Here is a 16,102-nt window from a genome sequence, read left to right as displayed (position 1 = left end):
ACACTCAGTTTCTGACAATTTTAAAAACAAAGTAAACAAAATAGTCAATTTATAATGGTAATACAGCCTATAATAATTGAGACACAACACTCCCATTTAAAAATGAGGTAACTAAACAAAATAAAGGTATTGTCCATCTACAACTAAAAAAAATTTTAAACAATATGATATAAAAGAACTGATGGACTTTTTTCTTTTTGTATATAATGAGATTGTGTGATATTCATTTTACTCAACAAATAAACCTTATCCTCCTCATTCTTCATTTTAAAACCAAGTATTCCACACTGCTAAAGTAAAAAGGTTCCACTGAAGTTATCTGATGCTTCTTAGGTTAATCAGCTGCCACACTGGAAAGCAAGATTGCACTTCCATCCAAAGGTTCCAATAAAGGATAGATATAGGAACTGCATATCAACACTGCTTTTAGGATAACAACTAAACAGTGTTTGGTTTCACTTTTCTCATAATGGTACTGGAATCTCTTGATAATTTAGGCTTTCATGAGTTTTTCTTCACTCACTGCAATAACTGGGATCTCCAGAATGATGTTTAACAGGAGTAGTTGGAGCAGACATCTTGGCCTGTTCCCAATCTTAACAGAAAGCACTTAGTCTTTTACTATGAAGTATAATGATCAATTCTAGGGTTTTAGGGGCAGTTACCTTTAATACCTAGTTTGCTGAGCATTTTTATCATAAACTGGTGCTAAATTTTGTCAAATGTTTTTTCCGTGTCTGCTAGCAAGAGCATTTTTTTTTAAGTTTGCTGATATGGTGAATTATATTGATATTCAGATAATGAGTTAGCCCTGAATTCCTCTTCATGACCACACAACTTGGTCATGAATATTATTCTTTTTACTTATTGCTAGATTTACTAGCATTTTGTTTAGGGTTTTTTGTTTATATTAATTAAAGTTATTCCTCCCTTCCTTCCTTTCCATTCTTTTTTCTTCTTCTAATGCCTTTATCTGGCATCAGGGTAATGCTTCATGAAATAAACTAAGAAGGGTTTCTTTTATTTTATGGAAGTTTATACAAAATTTGTACTGTTTCTTCCTTTGAGAGAATACACCAGTGAAGACATCTGAGCCTGGAGATTTCTTTTAATTTAATCTCTAACAGATACATGAATATTAAAGTTATCTATTTTATTCTTAAATGAAGTTTCAAGAAATTTGTTTCACATAAATTGTCAAATATAATGAAATATAGTTTGTTTATAATATTCCATTTATTATCTATACTGATATCACCATTCCTTATTGCTGACATTGGTAGTTTGTGTCTTTTTTCTTGATCAGTCTGGCTAGAGATTTAACAATCTTAAATCTTTTCATAAGACCAGGTTTCAGGTTCATCAGTTTTCTCCATTATTTTCAGTTTTCAATTTCTCTGGATATCTTTATAGTTGAAGACAAATCTTCAGATTCCTTCTTCCTGCTTGGTTTATATTTAGTTTGTTCTTTCTCTGTTTCTTCAGGTGGAAGCTTAAACCATTAAACTAAGACATTTTTCTAATATAACATGTCATGCTACAAATTTCCTTCTAAGCTCTACTTTGCATCCCACATATACAATATTTCGTTTTCATTCAATACAAAATACTGAGTTCCATTATAGCAGATAGATTACTGATAAACGTGTTTATTTTCCCAGTATTTGTGAATTGTTCAGATTTTTATTATTTATTTCTAATTTGTTATGGTCAACAACATTTTGCTTAAAATTACTATTGTTTTAAAACTTGTTACTTTTTTTTACATTTTTAAAATAATGGGCCAGAATATGGTCTATTTTGGTGAATGTTCCATTGATAAAACCCTACAGCTATTGGATTTGTTTTTCTTTTAACCCCCACCCCCACTTTGGTTTAAGTTCTTATAATTTTTAATAGCCTATCTCCAAGGTCACTGATTTTTCTTTCTTTCTTTTTTTTTTTTTTGTTCCATGCATACTGTGCTAGTTAGCTTTTCTTTGCCGTGACTTAAAATACCTGACAAGAACAAATTAGAGAAAGAAAATTTATTTTGAGCACTTGGTTTCAGAAGTTCAATAAACAGCAAACAAACTCAATTGCTCTGGGCCTGAGGTTAGGCAGAACATGATGGTGGAAGAGAATGGCAGAGAAAAAATGCTCAGCTCATGGCAGTTGGGAAGCAGAGAGAGAAATAAATACTATGGATTCAAGGAGCCGGGGACAAGATATAATCCCCAATAGCATTCCCTTAATGTCTTTCTTTCTCCAACTATGCTCAATGTGCCTACAGTTACCAACTAGTAGTCCATTCAAATTATTTACCAGTCAAATGGATTAATCCACTGATGAAGTTACAGTTCTCATCCTTGATTAAAAGGTGTACCTCTGAACCTTTCTGCATTGTAGATCATGCTTTCAAAACACGAGGTTTTCCAAAAAGATTAAAGATCCAAACAATAAAAGATGTGTTGAGAAAACTGAAAAGCTTGTTGGAAGCATTCTTCTTTGATTGCTAGTTTGTTTTAAATTCCTTGCATTTTTCATCAGTCTTTTGCAATTTACTTCTCTGCTAAAATTTGGCATTTGTTACCCTTGCACTATTCATTTAACATATTAAATACTGTTTAAATTGCCTGATGACCAAAACATGGGTCATCTGAATTTAGTTATACTGTTTCCTTTGTTATTGACAATGGGATGTTTTTACTTCTTTGTGGGTACCTTTTACTTTTACTTTTTATTTTTCTGTGTGTACTAGGGATTGAACCCAGGGTGCCCTACCACTAAACTACAACTCTAGCCCTTTTCATTTATTTATTTTAAGACAAGGTCTCACTAATTTGCTCAGGCAGGCTTTTGCTCTCCTCCTGCCTCGGCCTTCCTAGTAGCTGGGATTATAGATATGTGCCACCATGACTGGCTGTTTGTCTTATAATTTTGATTAAATACTGGAATTCATATAAAATGGCAGAGAATATGGTATACAGTACTTATGCTTGAGAAAGAACACACTTCTACTAGGCCATTAGTGTAGGAGATTATGTGCTTCACTGGGAGATTGAGACAGGACTGATCTGAATTTGGGTTTTGTTGATGATAGGGTTAGCTTCAGGGCATCACTAGCTTCAAATTCCTTCAGTGTCCCCTTGTGCTTTGGGGGAAACCGAGTTGCTGGAGAATGTTTCTCAATGGTACTATTCCACTCCCAGCGTTAGGCATTCTCTGTGCACTGAGTCTCTATGCTCTTGCTCTTTTTTTGATGGCAGACTGCCATTATCTATTACTTGGTGCTTTCTAGTCTAATGACAGAAGAAGATCAGAGAGTTAAAGATAGGATACTCTGTATTTTCTGCTTTAATATCTATGGCCTCAGTTTCAGGGCCGGAGCATTTCCAGTGATGCTCACTTTCCAAAGGAGTAGGAAACTTCTACTACTCTGGATGATTTTTCTGCTCTCTTCCCCAACATGGATATGGTGGTGTTTTTCTTCTTTGTTTCCCTAAGCTACAAAGAATCTTCTGAGACAATGGTGTGCTGAGATTTGGTGCACTTCCTTCAGCAGTGTAGGCTTTTATTACACAAGAAAAATAATCCAGTCAGGACTACAAACATTTTCCACCATATAAGATATTACCCTCCTCCAATTCTATACCAGTTTTTCTCTAGTCTCCTGCTCTTTTACCAGTCTTTCTCATTAGTACTTGGTAAAGGTCCATAAAGAACAACTTGCAACCGTATGAAAATATCCTTATGTCTGTGCATACAAGGGCTCCATACTTTGTTGTTTCCTACTACTTTAGGCCTTTAGCAATTTGTTGGCTGAATCCCCATACCCACTTACATGACAGTCTCATCTTCCTCCTATTATCAGGTGAACTGGTGTTCCTGCTTGCAGGTACCACCGAGGAGAGATGGGATAGGAACACCAGTTCACCTGATAATAGGAGGAAGATGAGACTGTCATGTAATGTAACCTTAACTCTCTAACAAAAAAATTTTAAGTTATGATTATTTAGATAATCTAATCTTCTCTTGTTATAGTGGAATGGACAACTTTTCCAACTTTTAATAGCTTAGACAAAAAAAGCCAGAATTCCCTTGATCAGTATTGGTAAACTTGCCTAAAAAATTCAAGACTTATAGTCAACAAACTAGTGATAGCTCAGTATCTACAAGATGTTCCATTTGTAAAGCAGGCAAATTATGTACTGTAGGATTCCACTCTCCTGGCTTCCATAACAGAATCAAAGGTAGTTTCACTTCTGGGTTAGATGCCTATCTTTTATCCATTAATATATGAAAATGATCAAAATGTTGTTGGCAAACAAGTACTTCACATACTGGATAATAGCTGGTCAAAACAATGAAGTCTTCTTGGGGAAGTCCACATGCAAAAGTAATTCAAACTAATAAGAAGGTAAAAGACAACTAACTAGGAGGACGACACAATAAGCAGAAACCATGACTTGTAGAAAGTGAGGGAGTGATTAATAAAAGAATGTTTAGCAGAAGCAAACACAGAAAGTGACAATGTGATCAAAATGGTAAAGTGCTAAGGTAGAGAGCAAGGGACACTTGATTTCCAAGAGACAAGTAGACTGTCTAATAATTTGAACTATGTGTTATTTTTCAAAGAGTGTTCCATTATTGTTAAAGTGCACTGATCCCCAGAGTGGCCTTTAGTCCTCCAGATCTGAAGAGATAGTTTCGATTGTTCTTTAAAGTCCCCACATACGCTCATACCCATCATCTGATACAAAAAGGATTTCTCTGTTCCCTGAAACTTAGAAAAGCTTAGATTACTGAATTTTCTCCTAAGGAAAACCAAATCAGAATAAAGGTTACAAAGTAACTAAAATAACTAGTTTTGCTAAGCCAATGGAAATTAAGTGTGGTAATTAAAAAGCATGATTATAGTATATTTTGTATGATCGTATAACGACAGAAAATATCCATATTAGAAAAACAAAGAAAATGTTTGAAGAACAAAGATACTGTGTTAAATTTTAAGTGGACAAAATAGAAGTAAGACAATTACCCATTATCTAGCATGGGAAATTACACAAAAGAATTAAGAACAAGATGTTCTAAAAGTTTTTGAGTCAAAAACAGGTGACATACGGGGTAGGGATGTAGCTCTGCTTTTCTGAGTATGTGTGAGGTGCTGGCTTTTAATCCCCAGTACCACCATGACAAAATAACAGGTACCACAAATCCCACTGTTCACTAGAGAACTATAAATTCTGTTTGTTAACAAAAATCCACTGGGTTTACAACTTGAAAGATGAGAAAAATGGAATAGTAAATAATAAAAAGGATGGCTACTTTGGGCAAACAGTGTCAGAGATAAGTAGTCATATCCAGTAGCTTATTAGTAGTGCCAAGAATAAAAACAAACCAAGTACCACCAGCGAAGGAGTTTTTTAAATGGAGTAGGTTACAAGGGCAAAGAATTCCCCTTACTTCAAATGCCTCTAAAGGTATTACCATAGAAATACACAGCATGCTAACAGGTTCATACTGATGATAATACTCAAGAATCATAAAATGTTACTTTCTCTTCAGAATGCTCTACATAAATACTGGGTAAAAATTTTTTAAAAAAATTCCAAGTGGGGAAGAAGGGCTTTAAATGCAGTTTTGGTATTTAAATGGAAAAAGTTAACTATTTCAAAAGTTCATGTGTTGTCAATGCCAAATAAATACTGCATTGCTTAAAAAGAAAAGCAACTTTTAAGTTCATAAGATCTTTCGACAATAAAAAATATAATTTCTTATTTATTCTATTTCCATGTTTATTGTAGAAAAGGTCATATTTATCTTTGAAACACCAATGAAGACTACAATTAGAGTAAATATTCTCTAGAGAAAATTTGGAACATGCATTTCAAGTAGTCACTTGATTGTTTCTTAATTCTCTTTGTGGAACACCTAGTAATTAAAGACTTCTGAAGATTAAATGTCAAAGTGAAGACATTTAAACAACCTTTAATCACAGCTACTACAAAATTAAACTGAAAAATAATATTAAGAAAAAGGTTTTATCTATTCAGAAGTAAAGTACATCTTGAAATTCCAACAAGATTGAAAGTTTTAATTCCAAATTCATACTCTACACGTAGGATGTATTGTTAATATTATTTATTCCGTACTGAGTATGTATGTATTGAGCAGATTGGTATTTGTTACCGTATTTAAGCTTCACTACCTGAGAATTAGGACTATGATCTCATTCTATAGTAGAAGAAATTTAATATCAAGAAATTGAGAGGTTTGAGGTTTAAGTTAAGCTAGTAAGTAGTGGCTATAATTTAAACTCATATGTGCTTCCAAATCCACGTTCATCACTGTGTTCCTGAAAACCACTTTAGATAACTATTAAGCAACCATCAGTGTGTATCCTTGATTAGGGACTACTTCAGATATGGTAATCCACATACTATAAAATGTTTGTATTCTAGTTTTGACAGTTAACTTGTATAGAAAAGTTATTCATGCATTTTGGGTCCAAAATTAATGTCTAAGGTTTTTTTGAGCTCTCAAAAGATGGCAGAAAAAAAGAGGCTACTTTCCAAGCTGCTCCATGGCATGAGACCAAAAAAAGATAAACAGCTTTTCACATCTAGAGGTAAACCAATTTAGATATAAGCTGATTTTTCAACCCAGACTTTATAAGCTAGGTTTACCAAGCACTGAAAGAAAATGAATGCCAACTAAGAATACTGTACCCAGCAAAATTAGGCTTCAGAGCTGAGGATGAAATAAATACCTTCCACGATAAATAAAAATTAAAAGAATTCGGGACTGGGGTGGTGGCTCAGTGGTAGCACGCTCACCTAGCATTCACGAGGCACTGGGTTCGATCCTCAGCACCACATAAATGTAAAAAAATAAAGATATTGTGTCCACTTAAAACTAAAAAATATTTTAAAAAATTTAAAAGAATTCACAAATAGAAAGCCGACACTACAAAACATACTGAATAAAATATTTCATGAAGAAATAAAAAATAAAAATGAAAACCAGCAGAGGGAGGAACTATACTAGAAAAATAGTTAACCAAAGGAGAAACTAATGCAAATTAAAAACTAGAAATAAACCAAAATGACAGGGAATAAAAATCATCTCTCAATAATACTGAATGCAAATGGTCTAAACTCACCAATCAAAAGACATTGGGTTAAAAAACAGAACCTAACAATATGATGTCTCCAAGAGACCCACCTCATATAGACAAAGACATGTACAGACTGAAGGTGAAAAGATGGGAAAAAAACCATCATTCACGTGGATCTGATAAACAAGTAGGGGTTTCTATTCTATATCAGATAAAGTGGACTTCAAGCCAAAGTTAATCAGAAGAGACAAGAAGGTCACTTTATACTGTTTATGGGAATCCTACAAGAAACAATAGTAAACAATGGGGCATCTATGTACATCAGACAAATGCTTCTCAATATCAAGATTCAAATAGACCACAACACAATAATATGGACAGACTTCAACATGCCTCTTTCATCATAAGATAGATCTTTCCAACAAAACCTAAATAAAGAAGCTATAGGACTAAAAAATACAATGATTTAGCTTTAACAGACATATGTAGAATATTTTCATCCATCAATAACTGAATATACTTTCTTAGCAGCACATGGATCATTTCTAAAACAGATGATATTTTTGGCCATAAAGCAACTCTTAGCAAATAAAATAGGCAGTATTAATAAAAAAAGGCAGAATTAATATTGTCAAAATTGCCATACAGATTCAATGCAATTTCTATCAAAATTCCAATGATGTTCTTCATAGAATTAGAAAAAGTAGTCATCAAGTTCATTTGGAAAAATAAGAGGCCCAGAATAGCAAAAACAACCCGAACTGAGAAAAATGAAGCAGGAGGCATCATAATACCAGACGTTAAATTATACTGAAGAGCTATTGTAAGAAAAACAGCATGGTGCTGGCAATAAAAAAGGCAAGAAGACCAATGGAATAGAAGACACAGAAAAACCCACACAAATACAGTTATCTCATACTAGATAAAAGGGCCCAAAACATACATTGGAGAAAAGATAGTCTCTTCAGCAAATGGTGCTGAAAAAAATGGGATATCCATATGTAAAAGAATGATAACTCCTATCTCTTACCCTGCACAAAACTCAAAGTGGATTAAAGACCTAGAAATTAAAACAGAAACCCTGCAGGTACTACAACAAAATGTAGGTTCAACACTCCAACATATTTGTTCGGGAACTGACTTCATTAACAAGACTCCTAATGTGCAAAAGTAAAATCTATAATCAATAAATTAAATGGCATCAAACTAAAAAACTTCTTCACCATAAATGAAATAATCAATAACATGAAGAGAAAGCCTACAGAATGGGAGAAATCTTTGCCATCTGCATCTCAGACACAGTATTATTTTCCAGGATATACAAAGAATTCAAATAGCTTAACACCCAAAACAAAAACAAACGAAACACCAAATAACCCAATCAATAAATGGGCAAAGAAACTAAACAGATACTTCTTAAAAAAAAAAAAAAAAAAGTCCAACATCTCTAGCAATTAGAGAAACGCAAATTAAAATTACACTGAAATTTCACATTAGTCAGAATAGCAATTATCTAGAATACAAATAACAGTAAATGTTGTTGAGGATATGGGGAAAAAAGATACACTCATACATTACTGGTAGGACTGCAAATTGGTGTAACCACTCCAGAAAGTAGTATGGAGATTCCTCAGAAATTTGGAATGGAACCACCATTTAACCCAGTTATCCCACTCTTTGGTATATATCCAAAGGATTTATGGCAGTTCAATTCACAATAGCTAAGCTATGGAGCCAACCTAGATGCCCATCAACAGATAAATGGCTAAAGAAATAGTGGTGTATATACAGATGCAATGGAACATTACTCAGCAACAAAGAAAAATGACTTCATAACACTCACTGGTAAATGGAGTGAAATAAGCCAGTCCCCATAAAAACTAAAGGCAGAATGTTCTTTCTGATATGTGGATGCCAATCCATAACAAGTGGGGGGGGGGAGGATAGAAGTTCAGTGGATAAGACAAAAGGGAGGGAATTGAAGGGTGATAGGAATAGGAAAAACAGTTGAATGAATCTGACATAACTTTCCTCTATACATATATGAATATACCATTGCTGCATCTGATGTACATGTGTTAAGTCTCAATTTAAAATGTAACAGAGTGAGTCAAAATTTGAAGACTGCTTGTAAGACCACGATAAAGACACTAGACATTATTTCGAATGTAACATACAGGAACCCACTACAGGGAAGATGAGAATAGGAAAATGACATTATCACTTAACCCTTCAAAAGGGTTACTCTGATCTTCACACCGAGTACTTTTTATTAATTCAAAGGAGAAGATAATAACTTTAAGTGATAGCCACCAAGTTTTTTTTACTCTAATCAAATTTTACAACACAAAACAGGAGAAAGTGATGCCAAGATCCTCCTAATGTGATACACTGGGAAAGAAACAATCACTTGCATAATGCACAGTATTTTGGGGAAAAAATGCACTGAATCTGATGAGGAAAAAATTCAAAACAATACATAAAAGACACAAAATAAAATAGCAAGGCCCTATCTCTAAATAAAATATTAAAAAAGGGCTGGGATGTGGCTCAGTGGTTAAGCACCCTAGGTTCAATCCCTGGTACAAACAACAAAACAATTAAATGCAGTATGTTCATAGGATTAGATCATGTGTAGGGGGAAAAACTTTACTTTAGAACATTATTTGGTCAATTGGTAAAATTCAAGTTTAAATCTATATTAGATAAAAGTGTACTGATGTTAAGTTTCATTAATTTTATTATCACTACATAAAAAGGCCTTCAGTTTTAGTGTATGTGTATATATATATATATATATATATATATATATATATATATATATGAAATAGTATGGGTAAGGGAACACAGTTTCTTTAACTTGTTACTAAATGTTTCTGCTTTAAAAAAGTAAAAAAAAAAAAAAAGAAAGAAAAATTTGCAAAACTTTAACAACTGTTAAAATCCAAGTGAAGGATATGGTAATGAACTGAGTTTTATCTCCTCAAATTCATATGTGGAATTCCTAATCTCTACTATCTGAGAATGTGACTGTAGTTTGGAATAGCAACTTAAAAAAGTTAAAATGAGGTGATTTAGGTAGACCCTAATCCAACAGGACTATTGTCTATTGTCCTTTATAAGTGATTAGGATGCAGAAACAGAGCGAAAACCATGCCATTAAGGGAGTCTTTAGAAGAAACTAACACATCTAACACCTTGATCTCAGACTTGTAGTATACAATAGTTTAAGCCACCCAGTTAATGATACTTTGCTAAGGCAGCTCTAGCAAATGAAACCAGATTTAACTGTGATTAAAAAATTTCAAAGTATGTACAGAATACAAGAAAGGTTTCATCAAACTTTGTCTCTGAGAGTTATGGTGTAATGAGGGACTGTATAATCTCTGAATTTTCTGAAAACATAACCTGTTTATCACAGAAGTCTATCATTCACATTTCAAATTCTGATCACATTTTATTCAAAAGTAGGCACTGAATCTAGTAGCTTAGGATTTCCAATTTTCAAAGTTATGATACCAGTGTTTAGGGAAAATTATAGCAAAACATACTGGAAGCCCATAGTTTAGCTTCTAATATTGGTTCTATGAGTAATCTCATATAAACTTCATCTCAGCTTGGCCTAATATATCTATAAAATGGAGATTAAATACAGCTAGTTCTACAAACCCAAGGTTTTTTCAAGGTTGGAAGGATTGTCTCTGTTTATTATATATTTATACTTCTTCCAAACTTTTGATGTTTCCACATGACAATTAGCAGATTAGCTACTGATAATAATCTAGCTTTTATAAATCCCCAAGGGGTGAAATCACAACTGGTTGGCAAATGAGAGGAAAAATCTGGGCATGTTCTGCTCAATTCTATTACTTTTTCCTCTAAGGCAATTGAGGGCCCTCCAGGGACAACTCCTGGGGCAGTAAGAGTTGGTTTGGCATTGTGTAATTATGGTGAAAGCTGCTAAATTCCAGGGTACAGTGAGAAGATCTACTAAGCCTTGTATTATAATTGCTCAGCAATAAAGGTTTTATTTTGGTTCTCTGTGATTCCTTGATTTTAAGTAACATGATCGAACACAGGAAATGAGATTAATTGGAGGTCTCTCAGTAACCAACATTAAACTAGTAATCAATACTATTTAGCAGTACTAAAATGAATTAAAATTCACAGAGAACCTAACTTTATATTTTATTGAGTCTATTTTATAGTACAACTTCATTTTATTAAAAATAAAGCATACCACCATATTATTAAAATCATATTTTAATTTATGCCCATATTTACATACTATGAAGAATACTGTACAAAATGGAAGCTGTCAGCATTTCATACATGCTTAAATATGTATGAAGCCAGGCGTGGTGGTACACACTGGTAATCCCAGTGATTTGGGAGCTGAGGCAGAGGAGAGCCAAGTTTGAGGCCAGTCTCAGCAAATTAGCAAGGACCTGTCTCAAAACGAAAAGTATAAAGGGCTGGGGATGTGGATCAGTGATTAAGCATTTCTGGGTTTAATCCCTAGTAACAAGATTTTAAAAAGTATTGTCCACATTTTACAAGTTTAAAATATATGAGCATTTTATCACCTTATATACCTGAATTGTTGGGGGTGCTAAAAAATACCAAAATGTTTTAAAATTTGTTTTAAAATTAAGCCCACTGTATCACAAGCTTTGCAAGACTGGTATTTTGAAATACATATTACAAATTGTTGAAAACTTAAAAGAAAATAGATTATGACACCTAAGATCAGGTGCTTTCCATATAAAAGTTAGGCAAAAATAATAACTAGAAGTTACAGCTTTTAGGATTATAACTTTAGGAGGAGAAGCCAGATTCTTCATTACAAAAACATATAAGGTTCAATGAATCAGAAGTAAGAATCTTCTATCAAGTCACACCTTGAGAGGGATTTTCTAAAATTTAACCCTAGGCATTAAAGAGAAGTTGTGTGATCGCCGTCATTTGCTCACAATTAAGGACATCATCTATGGAATATGTTGGAAATAAACGACATCCAGGAAGCAAAATTCCTAGGAAATCTAAATAGCTTTCATTATCTGGCTTTGCATCAGTACCCAGATTGGTCATTACCATCTTCCCCCAAACACTTCACTCTTCAGTTAGAAGAGTCACTGAGTATTAAGGCAGACTGAAAGGTAAAAGTCAATTTTTTAAAAGCAAAGATGACCTGAAGCTTTTTTTTTTTTAATTTTCATGATTGCTACCAAGAAATCAGTCTAAAAATATTTATTAAACACTTGTGAATCATAAACTTTGGGGATCCTGTGATGAGCAAGATGCTGTCCACATGCTTTTTAGAACTTACTAGTGGTATAGGGTGATGGGAAACAGAGCAGCACAGGGATAAAAATTAACTATAAAAGCAATACTTAATTTTGGTACAGCTTCAATAGCACCTTGACCTAGTCATTGGTCCTGTGCCACTGCAAGTCTAAGCAAGATCTAGAAATGCTCAATTTTACAACTCAATTTTGAGAATAATTCCCAGCCATTAAAGACATCTGTTAAGTAACCAAAACAAACACACAAACAAGGGAGGTAAAGTAAATAAGAGGAACAGTTAAGAGATTTTCTTTAAACCTCTAAGGAAGTGGGGGAAATTTAGATTAAGTAAATCAAGTTCCTATTTTAATTGGTTCCATGAATTCTGCTAAAATACACTTTCCCACAATTCTCTACAAGATAGAGACAACAGACCAAATCTGGCAAACATTCCTTAACATTTGAGCCTTTAAGCCCTATAACAAAGACTCAAAGAGTTCTAAAAACAGAATAACAAAAGTACAAGTTATTCCCTTGACTCTGTTGCTTCTGCTTAGACTGAGTGTCCTAAAGCCCCATCATTTCTAGATTTGGTAATAAGAGTAATTTCTTTATGTATAGCTCCAAATCAGCCACTGATTAGCTGTAGAGATGGTTCTCATAAAATCAACTCTGTAATATACACTTGAGTGTGTAGTATGATCTAATGACTCAAGATTCCCCTAAGCATAAATATCTCATAAGTTTTAAAATTTAAAAATCTAGATCAAAGCAGACGACCAAATGCTGAAATCGTGATTGTACTGACTCACTCCAGGCAATATTCTGTAGTACTGATGCAATATTCTCAAAGCTTTTAAACAGAATGTAATTCTCAAGGGAAAATACTTACTTGTGACATATTTGAGATACACCAAAGAGAGAAAGAAAGAAAAAAACACAATTTAAGGAGTTGAATAATAAAAATATTCCAAAATGGGAAAAAAAGGAAAAAATTAAATATTGATAAAGAAGGATTTTTCCAAGTTTAAAACAGGCCACATGATTCAAAGAAACACTAAGTCAAATAAAAAAGTTGCTCACAAAAGAATAGTTAATATATGAACAGTTAACAGTTTTAAAAAATACTCATATTAAAACAAAATCTGCTGTGTCTTGCAAACCAATTAGTAAAGATCAGATTAGAGTTGATTTTGTGAGAACCATCTCTACAGCTAAACTGAAGGTGCAGGTAAAGATGCAGAGAAACAGGCAATAACCAAAAACATTACTGATGAGATTAAAACTGAACTCAGTTCGTCAGACACTCAGTCAATGATTCATGAATTTGATTTCTGTTAACTCTTCATTAGATAAATATTCATGAATATAGAAAAGCTTCATATAACAAAGGAATTATTTTAGCAGTTTCATGAATAATGCAGTTAAAAAGTTATATACCTACCCCCCAACAACAATATTATAGGATAAACAATCCAACCATTTAACAAGGGATAGGAAAACCATGAAATGTTTATGTCCTAATGTTCAATGAAAAAAGAAGATATAAAGTTATGCATTATAGAGTCACAACTGTATATAAAACACTGGTACAGAAAAAAAGCCAATTGAAAAATATCAACACACTGTAGTACCAAAAAAATGAAACGAAACACTGTTTTATTAGATTTAGTGTTGTGGAACAATGCTACTTTATAGAATGATGGGATTTAAGCATAAATATTTGGTACAACTTCAATAGCACAGTCATTAACTGATAATCAAGCTACTTTTGCAAAACACTTATTTGGTCATTTAATTATCATCTGAGTAACTTCTCTACTTATTTAGAAAATTTTTGAAACACTATTATAAGAACTTACCACATGAGTAGTTTTTAACGTATTGCCATCAAATCTGCATAAACTGGAACTCTCTTCAAAAAAAATGTCACATTCTTCTAACTCTTGAGCATTACAAGGAGGTTTTTCTTTATCTGGATTTGGATTCTTAGATCATAAAATGAAATAAATAAGTCAAAAAATAAGTCAAAAAACAATAGTAAGGAAATGCATTTACTCACCCTTAGAAATGTTGTGATTATAGCAATAATTAAAACTAATTTCAAATACATAACCAATAAAAATAGCCACAGAGATGACAGAATGATGGAGTCAGCACAGAAGGACATTAAAACAGCTATTATAAACAAGTTCTATGTACTCAAAAATGTAAAGGAAAACACAATCATGTAGACATATGGAAGATATAAAAGAATTCAAATCTCTAGATATGAAAATTAAAAATAAAATATCAAATAGAAAACAAAACAAGTATTATCACAAGTACTGAAAATTCTATAGCCATTCAGAAGAAAAATTCTCAGTACACTAGGAATACAAGAAAATTTCTTTAATTTGATAAAAAAGAATCTACCACACTTTATAGTGAAATACTCTTTTCCTAAAGATGATAATAGGAATGTCTGTTTTTGCCATTCATGATTCTATTTAACAGTAGAGTATAGCCACCACATGAAGTAAGTTTGAAAATTTCAAAAACACAAAACTGCTCTCAATTGCAGATGACAGGACTGTATTTTCATTCTGCTTTTCGGAATATAACAACATAATGATGTCTATGTATACGTAACTTTCTCATAAATACAAATATGTCTTTGAAACCATCAGGTTTAAAAAGTAGTTAGAAGAAACACTTGTTTCAAAACAAGTCTTTTATTAATATTAGCCTGGAAATATTATACACAATAAATACTTGCTGAACGAATGAATGCAGTCACTCCCTCTGAAAGCCAGCCCTTTGGGGCATCATTCCAGTGGTACTTTCTTGTTTGTTTATTAAACCTAAATTATTTGCCCTTGAATTTTATGTTTTCTATCATATGCAAAACTAAAATGAACAAGATTTTGGGTAACATATTCTCTGGATATCAGAGGAGTATTTCTGTAGCCTGCATGGCTTGTGTTAAAAAGCTATGAAACTGAAGTTTTGTAGTCTACATATAAATTCCAGTGTTTGCTGAAATTTTCAATTATTGGGGCCAATTCTATTTTTGTCATGTTTCCTTTTGACAAAGACATTCACTTTCAATATTCCAAATTTTGTTTTCTATTTTAAGATGCAACTAAGGCTACAGGATAATTGTTAATGTAGCCGCCTTCATCATTATTATTCAAGATGGCAATAAAGCAGACATTCTACATAAACTGATATAATTTTTGGTAAATGAATATATAACTGACTTTTTGCTGTATCTGTCCAAATTAGCATGGGAACATTTTCAACCCCATAGCTGAATAAGTATTGTCTTAGTCATTGTACTCATTACAAGAATTTACTTTGTCAAAAATAACTATACTATATATAATCTACATATATATCCTTGTGATAATCTAAGATTACTTAGAAAATGTCAATGATAAGTAGATTATTAGCATAAAGTGTTAAATAATTATTTGTTCCTGGCAGCATTTATTAGTTAATTCTTCTAAAGGAGACTATATGCAGATACATAAATACATACACACACACCCCTATACAATATCCCCCACATATATGAATTCGCACCATGTAAGAAATAGAACTTAAGTCATTTTAAGACATTAATCAGGTCAATAGTACTGAATCTATGTCTTTTATACTTGTCAAAGCAAAATACTATTTGAAAATCATGGGACAATCCTCACATAACATACTCTGGATTCTTGGAAAGTCACA

The 16,102-nt window shown here is 32.8% G+C and overlaps 1 protein-coding gene across 2 annotated transcripts in view; it reads right to left on the bottom strand.

The window, feature by feature from the left end:
- Window positions 1-16,102, bottom strand: part of Nudcd1 (NudC domain containing 1) — a 63,452-nt gene that overhangs the window by 8,730 nt on the left and 38,620 nt on the right. For both annotated transcript variants that reach the window (XM_026384533.2, XM_026384534.2), the window contains exon 8: window positions 14,248-14,373. In XM_026384533.2, the coding sequence (XP_026240318.1) occupies window positions 14,248-14,373 (126 nt within the window). The remainder of the gene's footprint in view (window positions 1-14,247; window positions 14,374-16,102) is intronic.

Source organism: Urocitellus parryii, chromosome 7 (genome assembly GCF_045843805.1).
Source record: "Urocitellus parryii isolate mUroPar1 chromosome 7, mUroPar1.hap1, whole genome shotgun sequence".
Classification (NCBI taxonomy): Eukaryota; Metazoa; Chordata; class Mammalia; order Rodentia; family Sciuridae; genus Urocitellus; species Urocitellus parryii.
Note: the sequence above shows the minus strand (reverse complement) of the source record. Positions and strands in the feature narration are given on the sequence as shown.